At 33.3% G+C, this 20,866-nt stretch overlaps 1 protein-coding gene across 6 annotated transcripts; it reads right to left on the minus strand.

The window, feature by feature from the left end:
• Window positions 1-1,300: 1,300 nt before the first annotated feature.
• LOC148617197 (uncharacterized) lies at window positions 1,301-17,360 on the minus strand. 6 transcript variants are annotated; one of them, XM_088584669.1, is made up of 6 exons: window positions 16,877-17,269; window positions 9,676-9,723; window positions 8,309-8,386; window positions 7,249-7,300; window positions 4,335-4,356; window positions 1,301-3,616 (listed from the first exon to the last, which is right to left on the minus strand). In XM_088584669.1, exons 1-6 carry the CDS (start codon window positions 16,944-16,946, stop codon window positions 3,470-3,472), a joined length of 417 nt encoding a protein of 138 aa, XP_088440795.1. In that variant the 5' UTR covers window positions 16,947-17,269; the 3' UTR covers window positions 1,301-3,469. The 6 variants fall into 6 exon arrangements, with proteins under 6 accessions (XP_088440795.1, XP_088440797.1, XP_088440796.1 ...); XM_088584673.1 differs by having other exon boundaries at window positions 3,395-3,616; window positions 7,239-7,300; window positions 16,877-17,258; XM_088584671.1 differs by lacking the exon at window positions 9,676-9,723 and having other exon boundaries at window positions 16,877-17,360.
• Between the last annotated feature and the right edge of the window lie 3,506 nt (window positions 17,361-20,866).

Raw genomic sequence — 20,866 nt, forward strand, 5'->3', positions numbered from 1 at the left:
ACAGTAGTATATAACAATGGAGAAAAAAATCATTAGACATGCAAACAAAATATAAACAAAAACTTTGATATATGAGGTTGGCACAAACCGATGGAAATGTTCGGCACAGCCTCGCATTTTCCCGTGGTTCTAACCTTTTGCCTCGAAATCACAAAGTTACAAGCAGGTTTGCACGTTGCATGATAAAACGTTCCTCATCCATACTTTGCCGATTAATAGGGAACCAGTTATCTATCTTAATATATACAAATGTATGCCGCGAACTTTCCAGAGTAGCAACTGTTGTCATTTTGAAAGTCGTTATTTTCACCGTTTTTGGAAAAGATAATCGACACTCCCTACAACTGGTCGTACTGCATACGCTTGCCCGGTTTAAATACGTCTGCAGAAGAAAGGTAAACGTCTGCATCATTAATGTTGTGTTTCGGGTGAAAATAATTTTATATCAATTCAGAAAAATGTACTTTATTCAAATAAATTGTACTTTCAGAAAGTTTTTTTTTGTAGATTGGTAGTGGTACTAGCCGGTGTAAATAGCGATCTGGAACACGTTCAACAATCGTGACTGGGCATGCGTACTTGAATATCAGATCGTATTACGAGTGGTTAGCTCTATAGAGATTGGATATGAGTCAAGTCTAAGGGGATCATAAATCTTACTCTGGCGCTGACTAGTCTACGTGTAGGTGAAGAGAGAGCACAGTTTGAAGTCTGTCTTCGCAAAGGAAGATCATGCACTGACCAGATCTCAACACTACGGATTATCTTAAGCATCAGTATTGAAATCACTTTTATTTCTTGTTAAGAAACAGTTACTGATCATGATCATATAACCAGTCTTTATTTTTCATTTGAAAGTTGCGCCTTTGAGATAAAAAATTGTATAAATTGTACATGAAATTGACACCTTGCAAGAGTTATTGTTCTTGACTTTGTTTGATTTAGTTGATTTTAGTTTGAGATAAATGTATGATTTTCTCAAAAGTGCAGGTCTGAATATGGGAAGGACAGTTGTTACATAAAAATATAGCACATGTAGATTGAAAAAAAACACTATTTATTCGGTGGGTTTTTCTTCACCATGAATCACTGTTATACTGGTACTGTCTGAATTTAATATGAACTGGTACTTATAACAATTAAAGCAACTTGAAGTATGGAAATAGAACAGATATGGTAAAACGCAACAAGTGCACCAGCATACAACATAAATACAAAATAATAAATACTTCGCGGTTTACAATGGAAAGATCTCAGCACATGTGATCGTGCATAATTCTGAAAGAATACATCTGACACATTACTTTTATACTCTTTATTAAAACATCAAACGAAATAAAATGACAAAGAACAAACACGATAATACAGCTTGTATTTTTTTCTGGTGCCTAAAACAAATCAATTCGCAGCAAAACATGTGGTATAAGTAGAAATTTGAAATTGCATAGTCAGTTTACAAATATTGGTAAATGTCTTGTAAAAAACGCATTGATTGTGGCGCCCGTATCGCTTTGAGAACTGAAGTAGCTGTCTATAAATAGTTTTTTTTTTAATTATACGAAAATAAACTGACGGTGGTGCTCACGTCGCTTTCAGAACTGTATTATCTACCTTTGTACAGTTTTAATCATCATGTTTGAAAATGAATCGATAAACATTGAAAAGGAGAAATTAAAATAATTAAGAATTATCTAAGAGTGTTGTATTGAATCTTACATTATGGCTTTTCAAGCATTTCTTGTTAAACATGTTCGATATCTATTTTTAATTTATTCAACATTTGTAAATATTACCACCACAAACGTGCTCCCAATATGGAATATGCAATCAAGATCGGACATATTAGTCGGGCTGCATATTTTATTGTGGAAGCAAGCTCCTGTTATAACTACATTTTATAGTATTTTTAAAAATGAACAAGGAACATATATTTTGTCAGTTTTGTACATGTAAATGTTAGAAGAATCAAATTTTTTATGGCTAATTTATGCCTCAAAATCAGGATAGGGAACATATCCCCCAATCCTGCCCAGCAATACTAGATTTTAAGTTAAAAGTGAAATTGCAGTAGAATGATTAATTAGGGGATGGGCAAAATTGTACGTGAAATATATGCAAAATAATCCTTCCACGACACTCATCGAAAATGCAGGGATCTTGCGTAGTCGGGAAAACGTAAATGATTGTAAGCGTCAAACGACGTTGACAAGTTGAGAGGAAACGAAAGTTTGTGGCTGCGTGGAACATACCACTTTATTAAGACATTACGTTATCGCCAAGTATTTTCATTAACATGTTAATATGTTACATGCAGGAAATAAGAACAGTTATGATAAAAATGAGGTGCAAAAATATAATTACAAATAGTATTACATTATTTACAAAACAGTATACGAATACTGATATCACAAACTTGGTGATTAACGCGCTGACTAGAGTACCAATCAAACAAACAAAATTGAAAAACATAAAACATACCCTAAAATAAAAATTAAAAATCCATTTTTTTATACTGTCGGCACGTTTGTAGCAATTTAAAGCAAACTAAGATAATAGCTATAAAAATTATACTTATATCACGTGATTCGTATGAAACATAATGGATAACTCATCAAACATACAAAACATTCATGTATTTTCATCTAACACTATCACGTCTGTGTTTAAATGATCAAATGACCCGTCAAATGGCACAAAAATATAACATGGAAAGTAGCCTGAAATTAAACAATAATATGCCATCACCGCTCATCATGACTTACTGGCTGGTTTAAAATCAATATGCACTTGTCATACATGTACATGCCCGCACATATGAGTAAACTACACAAATATTATGCTATAATCTAATCAAAAGTCAAAATGCTGATTTTTTCCCCCTAAATAATATGTAAATTAACTGTAGTTTGCCATAAATTGATAAAATCACGTTTAAAAAAATTACTGTCGAAAAAAAAATGATTTTGATACTAAATATTGTTTTGCTTAATTTATAAATCTTCTTATTTTTTTTTTCGTTTAAGTTTTTAGATTTTTTTTAAGCAATTCCAGAGTTTAGCAAGTAAAATAAAAGTAAAACCAACATTTTAGAAAATATATACATGCCATAAACATAAATAAACGTTAATTACATAAGATTCATGTTTGTCAATTGATCCTTTCGTGTTATTTATGAGCATGCTCAGTCAGTACTTCCACCTGGTACTAGTAACAGAGTTGAACCTTTTTTTACATGAATGTGTTGCATAAATTATGGAGCATGCTAAAAAATAGGACAAAAGGGTCTATTGAATTTTAAAAAAAACGTGTTTGTTTTGTTGTGTTTCAAAGGGCAAAATCGTCAATCGAATGGTTGGTGATTAAATATAAATATTAACTTCATCATCAAAGACCAGTATTTGAACACTTATATTTCCTTAAAAGGAAAGGTAACAAATACAAAGCAACATTAACTCGACTGTTACAGAAATCAATTAACTACAACTGTTTTGTTTTTGACAGTTATGTCTGCATAATGCGATTTGTCTTCTTTTTGCGGAACGGGTGGCTTCGATTTCTTTTTCTTCGACGGGTTTTTAAATTCAACTTCAACATAATTTAAGACTGGCTGCTGTTCCTGCAAATAAATAAAATTCCTTTTTATCTTTCTTAACAGTCATATTAGCACATGTATGCAATCATAATATATTTTTCGCAGCAACAATGTTTCCTAAAAGACTTGATCGAAATATTTTAAGTTCTACAAATGTTTAACTGAATATATTACCACATGTCAACACACAACAAAATCACAGTCAAAATATTCCATAAATACATTGAATAAAATATAAATAAGACCGATTTAAAATTACTGATAAACAAAAATTAAGGAAAATTTCATGCAATCTCCTGTGTTTTTCAAAGCTTTTACATTTCTGCCACACCCAGAGCTGTCTGTGCTCATGCTTCTTTATGAGAAAATCGCAAAATAGCAAATAAGCTAGCGGGGAGTTTTGTTGGGCAATCAAGAAGCGGTAAGTAGGTCCACAGATTGAGGTGATTTTGTTGAATGGCAAATGATATTTCGGTTAAAAAGAGTACAGTGTATCATGTGGCGAACTGCATACGCTTGTATTAGAAAGTTTCTATCAAAAAAAAGATAGCATTTTTTTCTATAAAACAAACATTTATTTAGATTACAAATCTTTTAAGTATAAAAGAAAAGTCAAGTTACAACGAATTTTTAAGTTTTAAAGCAAAGATTTAGACGAAGTGGAAATACTTATCAGGGTTCTACATGAGCTGTTTTTGGCACTACGGGTCGCCATGGTTAAAGTATTCTCCGCCATGATTACCTTTTTATATACCATTATCGGCCTACAATTTAAGGTAAACCCAACAATTACTGGCTCAGATAATCATGACAATTTACAACTGAAGAAAATTATGACATTGCCGATCAGATTCTTAATTAGTAACCCCACAAATTAATTTTAGAGGCAGTGTCAATTAGGTGAAAACATTTACATGTGAGCTAATCAAAAGTGACTACGGTCAAAGATAAGTCAACCTCGGCCTAGTGCACGCTGCCATTTTTTTAATGCAAAATTTAACTAAGGTTTGATATTAAATTTTTTTCGTTATAAAGAAAATGATTTACCGAATTAAGGAACATATAAAATCCCCAAAACAATGTTTACTTCATCTGATACTTGACAAAACACTTTGAATTGAAAATAAAATGGCTGGCTTTTGTTTACACAGCCATGCTTTCGTCTTGTGTATCTTCCTCTCAATGTCAGGAGAACACATGTTTTGGTGGGGAAATAGACAAGAAAATAGAAATGAAAAAATCCCACGTCTAAATATAGTGCCAATAACAGAATGTAGAAAATGAACGTTTCAACGAAATATATATATAATTATATATGCTTTGACCCATATCAGTCCAGTGTTCATTACTGTAAATGGGGTTTCTGTCAATAATGAACTTCTTATCAAAACCCTCCCACATACGGTCAACATCTCTGATGTATGCACTAACATCAATGTAATTTTGCACCTCAATGTTATAAATGCTGGTTTCATTATATTGACTTCCTGAAAATTGGCAACAATTTCTGGCAACATACGAAGGCCAGAGTAATAGCCAGCCTAAAAATGAAAGTGACAACTAGAAAACTTAAAAAGTTAGAGGAAGAATGCATTTAATGGAATGAATATCATAATTCTATCAGTAACAGTTAGAAACCCAAAATAATAAAATGAACAATTGTGATATCTTGATTGCGTGGCGAGACTTACATACCCTATTTAGCATTACGTCAGTACAAATATGTAAAGAAAAGGCAACATGCTGTTGCATCTTTAATGGAAAAAATGCCTTCGCTAACCTTTAAGGTAGCGCTTTCCTCATTATATCAATAGAACCTACATAAATTTTAAACCGGATGTTTCCGATCAACTATCAATTATCTGGTTAAGATTTTTAACATTCAAACGGAAAGAACATTTTGTTATGATAAATATCAGTTTGTATTTTCCGATCGTGTGGTGAAAAGCATTTACAGTATGAGAGTACTTAAACACAAAAGTATAATATAATTCCGTTTTTCGTAGAAACGAAGTCCATATGCGATTGCAGAAAATATAGACCATGTCTTTAACACACTAATTTATAAGAAGTCGTAGACACCATTCAAATGCTAGGAGGTTTGTCATTAACATAGCGTTGACTTCATTATTAAAACAAATTAATAAAAAAATAGATATATTTTCCTATAAAAATACCGATGAAAATGACAAATACCTAGTTCTTCATTGATAAAAATGATAAGAACAGCCTGAAATAGAAGAAAATGCATTGTAACGCAGCGTTTCAAGATCAAGGAAATCAACAATAAAATGCAGATCAGTCTTCTGATTTTAATAGTGCGGACATTCGAAGAAAAGAAAAAAAACGAATATGAAACTAGAACGAGACTAACAAACCCTATTGAAAAGTACATACAAAAACTAACTAGAGGATCCCGACCCGGTTTTTATGTCATGAAGATAACAAGGGAACGACTGTAGAATTTTCGGAAAATAAAATTTATATATTCATGTATCATGGTAGAGGTCAGAGGTCAAAGGGTCATACGTGTAATTCTATCAATTATTCACTAATTCAAAATTATAAGCAGTAAAATATATATAGTGAATACCGAACGGATTCGATTTCCCAAACTACATTTCCACAAATTAAAAAAATTCCGGACAACTAAAGACGGTTAAAGGGAAATAACTCAAATTATCCAATAAAAAATAATATTCGAAGCTAGTCGGTATCTCATTCAGATCTTACAACAGGCCAAATATTACAACAATGCATTGCAACGTGGGCGTTTTTGTGTATTACATGTTTATTTTTAATTGTAGACACAAAAAGGACGTAAATGAAAACAGGTCTCAAACATCAGGTATGGTAAATGTGGATGGTGCTTTCCATCGATAGACATGTACAATTATTCAAATTCATAAAGACGCTCACAGGTGTAATTCATGCAATCAGTAATTCAGGACCACCAGATTGCTCATGCCGCTATTAATGACAAATGGAAAGCTTCGGGTATTGACAAGTGGACAAGAAGGGGATATATGCAAACGCAAATAACATTTGATTCAAAATGTTTAAGCAAAGAATGGCAGCGTTGACACCTCTTCAAAGGACAAGGATGTGATAGAATGCAGACACCGATACTCAAAAATTCAATCAAATTGAAACTAGACTCATCAGTTTTTCTATTTAGTCACTGCCTGTAGGATCTAACAACATTCCATTCTATTTTCTGTTCAGATGCCCTTCTCGGAATTACCTAGTTTTTCCTTTTTATCATTAAAGATGAAAACTGATTGGCTGGTTATAAAGGACATTAGAACTGACAGTAGATTGAAGTGTTGTAAAATCCTCCATGCAGTAACTGAATGGAAGGTCTAATTTTAATTAGATTGTCGAATGTTATTCCTTAGTCAAAAGTTACTTTAAAAAAAAAAAAAAAGTTAGGCACGAATGCCTGGTTCAAGGTACTAGGCTCAATTTTGAATTTGTAGAGACAATTTGTTTTGTACTTAACTTTACAAACTCAGGAAATAGTTTTCAAGCTTTAGATGGCGATGTAAAGGGTAAAGGTTTGGTTCCATCTGGTAAAGTTTGCTAGGCTATTCACATTGATATCGTAGATATGTTTATATTTAAGCAAACTAAGCATGCAGAGGACCTGTGACAACCTGCTATCTTCCGGTAAAACAACTTCTTCGTATGCCCTTGGTTTCTTCTCAACTGTAAATACATATGAAAAAATTGATATGCGGCGTGTTTAACTTGTAAGTGGGCAAAGTTTTAAGCAATAGTGGCCTTATCAATGACTTATCAATTCTTGTAGAACTAGTAAGGCATTTCTGTGAGTCGATTTGTTCCATATGTACATGTTCAGATACCGAAATTAGCTAACTGTACATTCAATTTGTTCTTCTCATTCGGAACTATTCGGTCGTTTTGCCTGCACTAAATCCATAAATCTCGGAAAGTTCCGCTGAATGTAACTCCTTGTCAGATTGAATCAGACTTTCAGTGCTACTGTTGTAATGAGGACTTCGTCCCTTATTATTGAAAGGAACGAATTACTATTGTAACATTTAACTTTTCATTTTTTGATTCAGATATGTCTATTAGTTTGTTTTTTTTTCATTTTGAATGAAAAAAAAACTTGACATGAATATTTAAACAGGAAGTTTACTACACAAGAACGTTCATTTAAACAAAATTCTGAAATTTATTTTTAGTACTTTTAAAAGCTTTTCTGAGAACAGGAAGAAATTCTATAAATTCATGTATAACCATAACAAATATACCATTTAAGACAGAAATGCAGTTAAATTTGTTGAAAGTAGGAAATAATTCATCAATAGAATGATTTTGTTGAAAATATTTTTAAAGCTTAACGTAAAATTCTGAACTTATCTAACTAAGAATGGAACTAAACGTAGATACTAGCAAATTTAATATCGAAACAAATTTGTATACTAGACAGTGCATATAACTATCATGACTTATCGCATACAGCATTTTAGAATGCAAAAAGCAAGTACCTCCTTGAATGTACTTAAAAATGTTAGTATACAGCAGATGTTCTGTATTTAAACCACTATAAACTGGATACGATGGTCAAAATTAATACGATGCACAAATTGGCTTCAGAATCTGCATTCTACTGGTTTCCGATTTCTAATGGTATCCAGTTACGACTGGTATCAGTTGTATAGGCCCTGAGTAATAAGACTCGCTTACCAGTATAATCTATATCCCCCTTCTCTTCCTTGTCTTCAGGTAACTCTATTTCATCATAGGATCTTGGTGCTTTCTTAACTATAAAATAAAAATTGAGCATTGTATGATGGCCTTTAAAGTTAACTGCATTTCCGATGAGAAACATCTTTAAATAAGGGAAATTCCTTACCAAGTAATAATTATTATTATTATTATTTATGAATTTAAGCTCATTAAATTAAGAAAGGAATTTCATCTCGTTGCTGCTTTACATTATTTTTATGACTACAATTGAATTATCGCTCTCTAGTCATGGCGCTGACCAAAGTAACAATTTGATTCAAACGATTCAAACGATGCATGCAGATGATACTGAAAGAGGTAGTCCTAGCGCATGGGGCACAACTATTGCAAATCATTGGAACGTTTGTATTCAGCATTTGACAGCAATCTGATGTAAGCATCAGAGTAACTTGGATTGATTTCATTCCGTTTCAAATGAAAGCTTGATAGACTATAGTAAAATTTATTATGATACAAGCAAATCACCGATTTCAAGAGTTATGTCCATTACCCTAGGTCTACCACTTTAAATGCATAAACAAGTTAGAGATCGAGACCTAGGGCACCGAAGATACCGGAGTTACCATGCAATGTTCGGTGGTCCGATTTTCTACTTTCCGGTGTGACCAAAATATAAGAAACGAATGTTAAACACTTGAAAACAAAATTTCTTCTTCTTTGTTAAAAAAAAATCGTACTTAGTTATAAGTAATATAAATAGCAGTGTTTAACATCGAACAACGATCATTTTTGTTGCATGTACATGCATACATGTATATTATGTCTAAAAGTGTTGTTGATTGAAAGCAAATACAAGTACTGAAGTTTAAAGGTACAAATAATTTATCATTATCAATTATTCATGCATCATTACATATAGCATGTATCACTCAAAAACTTTAAGTCTTAACGTCTTTGACTACCCTGTCGGGTCCGGCACGAACGATAAACTGTAATTACCAATCAATATAAAAAATGAATGGAAGGTTTTTTATTGCTGAGAAAACCCCACCGAACAAATGGTGCTTTTTGGTCTAAATACGCAATAGTAATATTGTAATTATAATTTGCATGATTCTTACAAAGACTGCTACTTAAGGAGGTAAACCTTGGGTAAGGGACACAACTCTTACAGATCGTTGGAACGTTTTTATTCAGCATTATACATTGATCTCATATAAGCATCAAAGTAACTTGGACTGATTTCATTCTGTTTCAAATGAAAGCTTGATAGGCTTTGGTGAAATTGAATATGATACAAACATATCACTGATTTCAAGAGTTATGTCCCTTACTCTGGGTCTACCTCCTTGAGGTAAAGGTACCTTTGTATTGATCAGGAACGCCGTTTTCATCAGATTTTTTTCCTTTTGCTTAAATAAAAAGTCATAAATTTATACATATAGGCGAACAGCATTTTTCATTTGTTGTTGTTTGTCAAATACTGGTTATTTGTAAACTGGCAAAGTTGTTGTGACAAAATCGCCCGAAACAATGATTCAGAAAATATGCTTAGAAGCTGTTTAGTAAAATAGGCATTAACAACATGTATATACTGAATTTATAAACAGGTAGCAGGGCTAATCCGGAGATTTTAAAAAGAGGATATTCAAAGGGGTTATAGCAAGGGGGTATGGATACTACTTGCTCATATTTGTCCAAATCCTGCATGAAATAAGTTAATAAACTGTTTAACAAAATGGGTTCCAAAACCCGGAACACCCCTGGATCTAACATCCAACACTATCTTGTATGAAATACTTTTCACCGGGAAAAAACCGTATCGAATTTAATCTGGGAATATATTATAATAGTTAATTGTTTTCTATGGCTATTAAATTGTTTTTTACTCAACCTTATGATGATTAAACATACAAGTGTCTGAATGGGCTTTCTTTAGGGGTACTATAAACAAGTAGAGCTTGGTTTTTGTGCGGTAAAAAGAGTTCACAGTGTTTTAAAGCTAGAAACCACTAATTCCACTTCCCATAGGCTTCTATGCTAATTTCACAACATTCAATGGCTTCTCTGGACTTTACCTTAACTTTAACCTGCAGAGGACTATATATCAGCATGATTCTACATTATGTCAGCTCACAATCCTCAGAATGACATGTGGGGTTAGCAGACTTGCAGTGCAGTACTGGTCACCGGAAGTGAAGTGTCTATAAATAGCATGGGAAATCCCAGTGTTTTCACAAGATAGGGGTATATTTAGAAATCATTATGGAGATTAGGCTTCACATCACAAGCAGCAAAATGCACCTATAAAATGTACAGAAATGTTTTTCCTTTCAGAAACTGTTTAAATTTTTTAAATGAGATGAGAACTTCTTTCACAGCACTATGAGGAACAGGGGTAATTTCTGCGTAGGACTATCTTTTGCGGACGTTCCAAATGCTCATTGGTTGAATTGGTGGTCTGTAACCTAAAGTGTTAACGATTTGGATAGTTTTTGATATGACATGTTATCCACGATGCTTTAAGATGTTATTTTCATCCATGATGTTTTCACATATCAATAAGTATCCTGGTTAATATTTCTTGGGATGTGTTACATATAGTTTTTCATCCAGGATATTATTTAATTGATAAATATTATCCATTTTATCAAGAGTGTGAATTCTGTTCGCTCTTCATATGTGAATTATATTCAGGTTATTATTAAATAGTATGAAATAATATCCTGTGTACAATTATAAAAACCTCAAGTTTTTCATAATAAATTATAGAAAATACCATTGTTGAACTAGTATACACAATTTAATAGGTGTGGAAGTTTTTCAAGATGAAATAATATCCGCCGGAAAAAAATAATGTGAAATAATTTACACAGACTAAGATTTCACCCGGACAGTATTATGTCTTACACTGGGTAACCGATAAAAATATCTAGTATTTAAAATCAACTGTACTTTTTCCAGAAATGCTACATTTTTTCAAGAATTTTGAAATGTCCAATTGATTAGATCTTCGATCAGCATCCGGGCAGATGATGACAAAAATCAAAGTACTGATGATAGCAAATGAGAATTTTATCCTATTAGTACTTAAATTTTACAAAAATTATTCAAATTTAAACAGCTGTATATAAAATGCTAGTAAGAACGAGTTGACATAGTGACATCTCTTCCATTTCTTTTCGTGCGTATTATGACGTCCTTATATGTAAATTCCTACTGCGATTTATGAATGAACTAGTTTACTTATTTAGAAGTCAGGCCAGCGTAAGGAAAACGAAAACTAAGGCTCTGTTAAGATCAGAAAGAAAATCCATCTACACATAATTGTATACATGTACGTCCTAGCAAGACTAACAACACAAAGACCTCCATCTAACAAATGTGTATTTAATTCTCGTGTAAAATATCAATAGGCAGTTTAAAAGATCAATACTTATTCCTCGGATTTGATAATTATGGAAACCCATAATAGTCACCTGTTGGTCTCTTCTTAACTCATCTTGACGACAAAAACAAGTGGGAAAGTTGACTTATAACATAACTTATACACATAAACAAGTGTACTTGTTTAGTAAATTATTCAATTTGTCGACTTACGACAAGTTGACTTGTTTATAGTTCATCTGATCAAGTGAACAAGGTTAAAAGTAAACAAAACGTTATTGTGTCCTTGTACACTTTGCATTTTGTGCACTTGTTGCATTTAACTTTTCTTTCTTCATTAAAAAAAAAGTATGCTTTCCAAGTTAATCATGTTCACTTGTGTTGTTTCTCGCCTTTCTAATACTTGATAAACAGTTTTTATTAATTATTTTATTGCACCAATCATGGGACAACAGGGATAATCTACAAGACTACAGTTATGACCTTTGATCGGGATTACATACATCAAATTCTTTGACAATTCTAAGGATGGTCGATGCTCATGTTCAACTTTTTTTAAATCAGATTTTCTTACTCCCCTGGTTTTATCCATTTCATAGCATTGATGTTTGGTGCCCATACAGTGACCCCCACTTTTCCTTTCATAATTTCATAAACAAACCTTTAAATGTTATTTCTTCAGGATTTTTAATAAATAAAACCTACTAAGACAAAATATTTGTAAAATCAAGAGAAATCTTGTTCACGGAATAATTTCAAATGATTATACTTCAAATACCAACCAATCAAATCTTTGTACTTATATTAGCCTGGCACAAATGATCTTAAAAGATTTCACAAGCCTTTGAAAGAATAATCAAGGGAACCAATGTTATAGCGGTAATCAAAAGAATGTAATCCAGGGACAAAGACCAGACATGGAAAACTGATTGATTGATTGATTGATTGATTGATTGATTGATTGATTGTTTGTCGGGGTTTAACGCCCGAGCAGCAATATTTCAGCTATATTCAGGCGATATGGAAAACAGACATATACAACAAAGAACATTAAGTAACTAAAACATACATACAAAGTAACAAAAGCAAATGAGCAACTCGGACTCCACTAAAAACTGGAAGCATGGACCAGGTGCATTGACAGGGTAAGCATCCTCTGCTTTTCTAGAAACACCCACCGAGTTGCTTGTTATTCTTAAACACAACAGCGGACATCCTTAAATGTAGCTGACGTTTAAAGTTCAAGGATCATAACAAACCGAAATTGATAGGTATTAGTCGTACATGATAGAAAGTAAAAACTCTACTGTTGAAACCCTAAGCTTACAGAAGTTGTTTTTCAGAAATTTCGATTATGAAGAACTCAGAAGATATTCACCCAGCTATTTTTAAAATATTAAGGTTAAATTGAATCTCAAATGGTTTAAAGAAATCACATTTCATATATTCATCTGTATATAAGTAACGTTTCATGATATCAAGTTTAAAACAGGAAACTCTAAGATGTTTGGGGGTTTTCACGGTCAATATTTAAAGTCCGTAAACTAATAATCAAATAGTGTTAAGGTTTCAAATGTCAGTGTTTGTAAGAATCAGGCAAAATGAGAAAAATCAGAAACAGAGATGTCACAAATCCACCGATCTGACAGTGTAATATCACCAAAGGATGCTTCCTCTATTTAAAAAAAAGACCATTATTAGATCTCCGCATCTCTGGCTTCATCAGAAATTTTGCAATAGAATGTTAGAAATATGAGGTTTTTGACAGAGTTATCTGCCCTTGAAATGTTAATTTCAGTGCATTTCAATTAATTTATAATTAAATGCACCAACATGATATGGAAAACATTCTCGATTCTGATGGTGCAAATAGTCAAATAAGACTATCAAAATGATGGGTTATTGTCATACCATGTTTCACCCAGTCTGATTCTTACAAGGACTGACACTTCTCTTAATAAAATATTTTTCTTCTTTTTATATTCATACAGAGGAAAGAGGATTCCAGCGTAATATGTACTGGTTGTTCCGACGACAATTTTGTTATTAATACTTCGAATTACTCATTATTTTGTTCTATAAAATGTAATTGTGGTAAGTATAAAACCAGTTACTTCAATCACAATAATTTTACTGTAAAATTTAAAACAATACCGGCATTGTCACTTTATTTGGTTTCCTTTCAAACCCATTGAATAGTCTAGATACTTTCCTGTGTAACTTATACTTGCTACAAGTCTCTCTCATTAAATTTAAGATTAAATGAAAAAAGAATGTATTAAATGCATGTATCTCTCTGATAACAAATCAACTAATTGTTGCGAGAGAGAGAGAGTAGTTAAAGTGTTATAAGAGAGGTTAATTAAATAGATTTTCTGTCATATGTATGATAAAGAAGGACTTGTAGCAAGCCCATGTGAAACTACATGTATACAGTTGATTGCTGGGGTTTAGCGCCCGATCAGCAATGTTTCAGCTATTCCACGCGCAGAACATGAAATGGATGATAAGATAAACATGAAATTGTGATGAAATGACACACGGGATGGGATACTAGGATAAAGGAGTCGACAATTTTTTTATTCCCACTGGAAATAGGCAGAGGTGGGTAGGGTCGGGCAATTTAGCCTCCTGTGGCGGAGCGCAAAGGTTTCTACTCCGATAGAATGCCGCAGCAGGGTTCTTTAACGTGAGAGGAACGTGGCATATTTCACAACACGGTGCACTACTATGGTTTGCGTCCAGGTTTTCCGTATTATGGCCTGACGACCATGTAGCATGCCAGGGGTATCCCCCATTCCACCACCTGGGGCAAACAACCCAGTGAAAATTATTCAAAGACAAATTTAATATATATATATATATTGGTCATTCCATTATAGATGTATAGATTTTTCTTGTTTTGATTTATATTTACAAGGACACATTACATTTCAAGATATTTGGTATACAAATTCACTGAGAGAAAACTTTTTTTCACGCTGTACATTTACCGGTAAAGGTATTACTAAATCTGTTCGGTGTCCATATTATTTTCGAAGTTCTCATGAAGTAAAAACGGACCATTAATTTAACCCATTTAAATAAGGTCCAAATGCATTCAAACTCAATCTGGTAAAATCGACGGCAATCTCGTTAGTTGTGATTTATGATTCGGTTAAAACATGTTTACAGCGAGTAAAATAGTTAACTTGATAAAGTGACCATTACATGTACCTGATCATAAACTATGAGGTATTTAAATGGACAATTGAAAAGTTGGATTAATTAAACGTTTAACTCTTAGTGTCATGTCATCAGGTAATGGAGATGAGAATCTATCAGCTGAAATTTACTACGGTTCATAGTTTTCCTTTCCCGTTTTGTCTACCCCGGACTTGACTTTCATGAGCAACTCGAGAAAAGCAGAGGACGCTTACCCTACCGGTGCACCTGGTCCATGCTCCCAGTTTTTAGTGGCGTCCGAGTTGCTCATTTGCTTTTGTTACTTTGCGTGGTTCCCTTGATTACTCTTTCAACTTAAATATACAGCGTCTACTGCAAACGAAGAACATGACAACTTATTAATGTCATACATTATAATGATAAAGATGTGTTTCACACATTCACCTGAAGCAAATGAATAATTTTGATGTTTTGGTTGGAAAAGTTTCATTTGATGTTTCATAAAAAGGTACAAAATGTATTTTATGGCGTTTATACATGTATATGCACACATGTAGGGATCATTATATCATCAGGGATAATACCGTAATAAAAGAAGCCTTTCAGTCATAAAAATGCATTATTTAACAACTCATAGATTTAATAAATTCAATGACAGAGATGACTTTATGATTACTCTGCATGGAATTTCATCCAGAAATCATCAATGACGGATCCACAGGGGTTCTGGCGTTTGGAACCCCCCTTTTTGTTCGACATCTTTGCCAATATGTATTGATTGGGAAATGGCAAGAATTGACCACTATTTTCCTATCCACCCTTTACCCTCTTTCTAACGTAGTTAAGTTACTGTAAAATATTAACTTTGCAGTTGCTAATTATTGTGCACTCTGTTAGATAATTTTCTGGATCCGCGCCTGCGCTTATCATCTGAAAAAAGAAGCACACTACACTAAAGGAATCCCTTGCCCATGCTTACTGTTATGTATTGTTGACTTTAATATATGTTAAGTAGCACTCCAGCTATGGATCATGCAAAATGTGATTCATGGATAAAAAAACCTACATATTTTTATTTTTGATATTTTGTTTGAAATGTCATAGTAAACAGAAATAAACGTGGTTTTTTTCATATAACCCGTGCTCTTAGGGGATAAAAAATATATAGAATGCACTGTAGATTTCAAAATTAAGGGAGATAACTCTGTAAATGGCACTCAAATACAAAAGAATCTACTGTATTTTAATGTCGATTATCTCCAAACAGCAGCCAGATTTGAATAAACAATTACACATTTTATAGAGTAGACCCATAAAACAACTTAATTACAAAAATAAAAATATGTAGCCTTTTTTGGGGTGTATCCCATTTTTCAGATTTTGCATGATTCTTACAAAAATAGCTACTTAAAATGGTATGTGCTTCATTTTGATTTGTGTGTATTGTTTTTTTTTTTTTTTTTTTTTTTTTTTGTTTATTTGTCTTTATCTTTGTTCCTTTACTTTTTAATGATATTCTTTTGCTTTATCTGTGGATAACCTCGTGTTTACTTAAATAAGTGTCAACCAACGTATTTTGGAAAGCACCACTTAACGATATCCTGTTTTTCCACTAAAAACTTGGAAAATGGACCGAGAGCACCCGTAATGATCTAAGCGTCCTATGCTTTTGTGGAAAACTTGTTGAATTCCACAAGAAAAGTGAAAAAGGGATAGAAGCGGTCAGTTGATATTGTGACTGAAGAATGACGATGAAAGTCGTTTATGCTCCTTTTTTTCTAAACCGAAATAAGATTGCTGGAGGGCTATTTAGAATTTTTCTTATTTCGCAAGTAAAAAGTTCACTTTTACTTAAACCATTTTCTTCCCAAGAGCTTCCTTATCGACCGTCTGTTTTTACTTATAACATTCTTTTCAATTAGATAAAAACTTTAACACTGTTCTACCGATAAATTGATTGAGGAAGTTGACATTTTATAAATCATCTGTATCATGACCAAAATGCATTCTTACCAGATTTGTCCCGGTTGTTAGAATTCCCTCCTTGAAACAGAGCTTTAACTTTACTCCATATACTACTCATTTTAACCACATAAATTGATATGAAAATACTATCTCCGTTTAGATATAAACTCCATTTGACTAAAACAGGAACTGTAATATCGTCGTGTAGAGGATCGATACAGGGGTTTTACTTGTAGTTATCGTATATTTTAAAGTATGTATGTAGCACTTCTATAAGTGGTAACGGTCTCATCAAGGAAGTAATATACGGCGAAATGTTATTATTATAGGTTTAAATAATTCCTTATTAGTACTTGCAATGATTATGTTCAAGGGTCGACCTTACATTTCATCATTGAAAAGTATATTTCTTATCATTTTTTGCCATTTTCAATGACCATAGCTACACAGAAATGTATGTAAATATGCAGATTAATGTCCCTGACCCTTTTTGAAAAGTACCGCGCCTTATGATGTTGAGGCATCAAGGGATTTCTAATTTTTTCCTTTTACAAGTGGTTAAACAACATATATATTTTCTTGTTTACATTTATGAAAAACAGTAGAATAAGTATGTTTTCTATGTCATGCATATAATGTAAACAAAACGACATTTTAATGCAAGCACGTGTGCCAAATCCTCGGGATTAATCGTTTATTGTGTCATAAGTAAACACAAACAGGAACTACACATCATTGTTTATGTTTTCAGATTAAAGTTTGTGTATCAACTTACATGTAAGAGACGTGTCATTATTATAGAGCTAATACAATACTTTGCGTTTAAAATCGAATGGGACTGTGTAGGATTGTCCAGTTTTAAGATACAAAATAAGGGAGATTCGCCAAAATCTGAAAGTTCAACGACAAAAAAAATCTCAAAAGAAATGTTTTGGAAATTAACTTGAATTTGCGTTATCTCTAAAGCCAATTGCGTGAGACTTGACAGCTTGCATTTGTAGCATGACTCGACTCAGTCTAACAATAATTACTTTTATTATTATGCGTCAACTCATAACTAAACAGAAAGGGATGATAAGTTGAACGAGTTGCTCACAAAGTTCGTTTGGGTTTTGTCTGCCTGAACATGTAACTGAGCTTTTCTCATTAAAAGCTTATTCAGATAAAAAAGCGAGCAATTCATTTTCATGACTCCATTCAAGTCGTTCTTTAAAAATAAACACATAATATTTAATATTGTTTATGACTGGAAACGTCGAATTATATTTCCTTGTTAAACAGGTTGCGTTCTTTTTCAGTTTCAATGATTATCATACGGTTTCGGTCAGCAATAAGTGAGTTTAGTTGACCTTAATGTAAATGAATATCTTCGCAATTTCATCCATTCTGTTTACAGTCCTTTTTTTTTTTTTTGTTCTGTTTTCATGTTCTTTGTCAATACAGTAATACAGTATGATCTCTGTTCTCAAGTGTATAGTTCATACACTTGTAAAGTTTTAATCATTTGATTTCCGCACTTGGTGTGCTATCTCCTATGTAGGTAGAAGTACTATGTTCTTATTTGAATTACACCAATCACAGCAAAGAAAAACAAAGTGTAGGGCAAACGGACCCAAGAGGGAAAAACACGCTAGTATACCAGCAGATACTCCTTCGCTGTTAAGTAACACCCTCCTTATTTTCAAATTTTGAAAGAAAAAAATATTTTTTAGCTGACTCAATATAATTCGCCAGATTTACCAATGCGGACTCAGAGGGGGGGGTTCAGGGGATCGAACGCACTCCCCAATTTTTTGGGACAAATGTTGTTATTTTGTCCTAAATTTGGATACAAGTGCGCAAATAACAGTCCTGAACCCCGCTAAAACACCCCTACTCTTTTCAAAATTTCTTGATGCATCCCTGAACATAAAAATAAGCTCAAATATGTACGCTCTATTTATCTTTCAATTCGCTTTACACGTAACATTGTTTGCGAGGGTGAAGTATTCACGCTGCCACGAAATTTCAATTAAAGTATATTCCCCTAGTTGCCCCAAAACGTCAATTAAACTAAATGACTCAATACATGCCTTTATGCATCATGTTGTCACACATATACATGTGTCATATTATCCTTCAGTTACTTTTGTACAACTATAAATACAAGTTAATGTACTTTAACATTCTGGTGTATTCAAATCAAACGTCGTTTGACAATCTAATAATGTCGCGTAAATGATTCGTTTTTTACCGACTTAGCAAGATTCTTGCATTTTCTCAAGCTCCACGCAGCGGCAGACGTTCGTTTTGTCTCTCAATAACTTCTGCAGACCAAACTTTGAAACAGCGACGACGTTGCGATGTAAACTTATAAAGTAAAAGAATCACACTTAGCCAAATAAAGCTTGGAAGACGTCGCAAGGTTCTTGCATATTTTAGAGGGATGGCTGTAGCGTCTAGAGTGAATTTCAAACATCAGGCGCTGTTTGGAGCTTGGCATTTTCTGAGAGGACAGGCTGCAGCGTCTAGGGGGAATTTCGAACGTCAGATGCTGTTTTTGAGCTTGACGTTTTCTCATGGGATATTGACGTCTTGATTTTTTTCGCCAATGTTTCTGTATCAGGTTTTAATATGAGATAAGATTGGCGAGATTTTCTTTTTACTACAATATAGATTGAGTGATTTTTTTATCTGTATATAGACCTTATTCTTACTGTCATATTGAAAACGTACAGAAGATTTGTAAAATAACTTTTTCCACTAGAAACATTTCTACGCCCTAATAACAAATAGAAATTAAATCGTGGCATAAGCATGTACTACCACGGCAACTAAATTTACTCTAATTTCAAAAATCAACGAGGAACAAAAACAAGAGGCTCCCCAGACCTGAATCGTTCACCTGGTCAAAGTTTTGCCGTTCAATGTCAATATTTCTAACAAGGAGTTGTCCGATAATTTTTACTCAATGAAAACTTTGGTATTACTTGTCTTATGGATCATTTCATCAATTGATAGTTTCATTCTATCTTCTGTAGTTTTCAAGATATTGGATGAAAACTGTTAAAAACATCATTTTTTTTTTGCCTTCCAGGGCAACAACTCTAACAAAGAGTCATCCAAAAACTTTCATCCCCACAAACTTTGGTAGGCCTTATCATGAGGATCATTTCAGTAACTGAGAATTTTATTCCAATTTGGTTCCAATTGGTCAAGTAGTGCATTTGGAGAAGATTTTTGAAAAAAAAATAACATCAAAGATAAGATAAAACGTTGAAAAAGGACAATAACTCCAACATGGCTTAACGGATTAAAACGAAAATTTGAACACTTTTATCCTGTCAGAATTTAGCTCAACCTAACGGTTTCGGAGATATATGCGAAAAACTTCTGTCTGACCCTATGTTTTATTTTTAGTAACGGCGGCCATGTTTTTCGACTGATCAAAAACCCCCACATTAATCATATGCAGGATACCCCAAGGAACATTCATACCAAGTTTGATTCTAATTGGTCAAGTAGTGTCAGACCAGGGAAGATTCCCGACTAAGGCCGTACAGGCTATCGAGCTACCGCAGCGGCAGCCTTCCCTGCTCGGGACCCGTAATAGTTTTGAAAAATTGTTAACGACAACGACGACGGACGCCAAGTGATGGCAATAGCTAACATGGCCTTCGGTCAGGTGAGCTAAAAATCGGAACAGAACTACATAAAAAAAACAACCGTTGTAGAACTGCACTGCGGCAGGAAGATCGGCAGACAAATTATCCACTTACGATGAGATAATAAACTGCTGATTACAAGGTTGATTATTGGGAGTTTTTTTTTTCTTGTATTTATGCTAGAAAAATGGCACTTTTTGGGAACAGTACATGTAAGTATTTATTTTCGCTCAGTAAATTATGGAAAACTACTTAAGTTGCATAGACGACAATAAATGCATTCTTAAGTAATTATGGGTTGTCATGGTCCGAAATGTCCTTGCATTGAACTGTCCGGCATAGGTAAACATAATGGTTCCTATAAACTGCGAAATGTATTTCAAGATTTCTTTTA

The sequence above is a fragment of the Perna viridis genome, chromosome 5 (assembly GCF_037379345.1).
Source record: "Perna viridis isolate PV_CMFRI_1.1 ecotype Kerala chromosome 5, ASM3737934v1, whole genome shotgun sequence".
In the NCBI taxonomy this organism is placed as follows: Eukaryota; Metazoa; Mollusca; class Bivalvia; order Mytilida; family Mytilidae; genus Perna; species Perna viridis.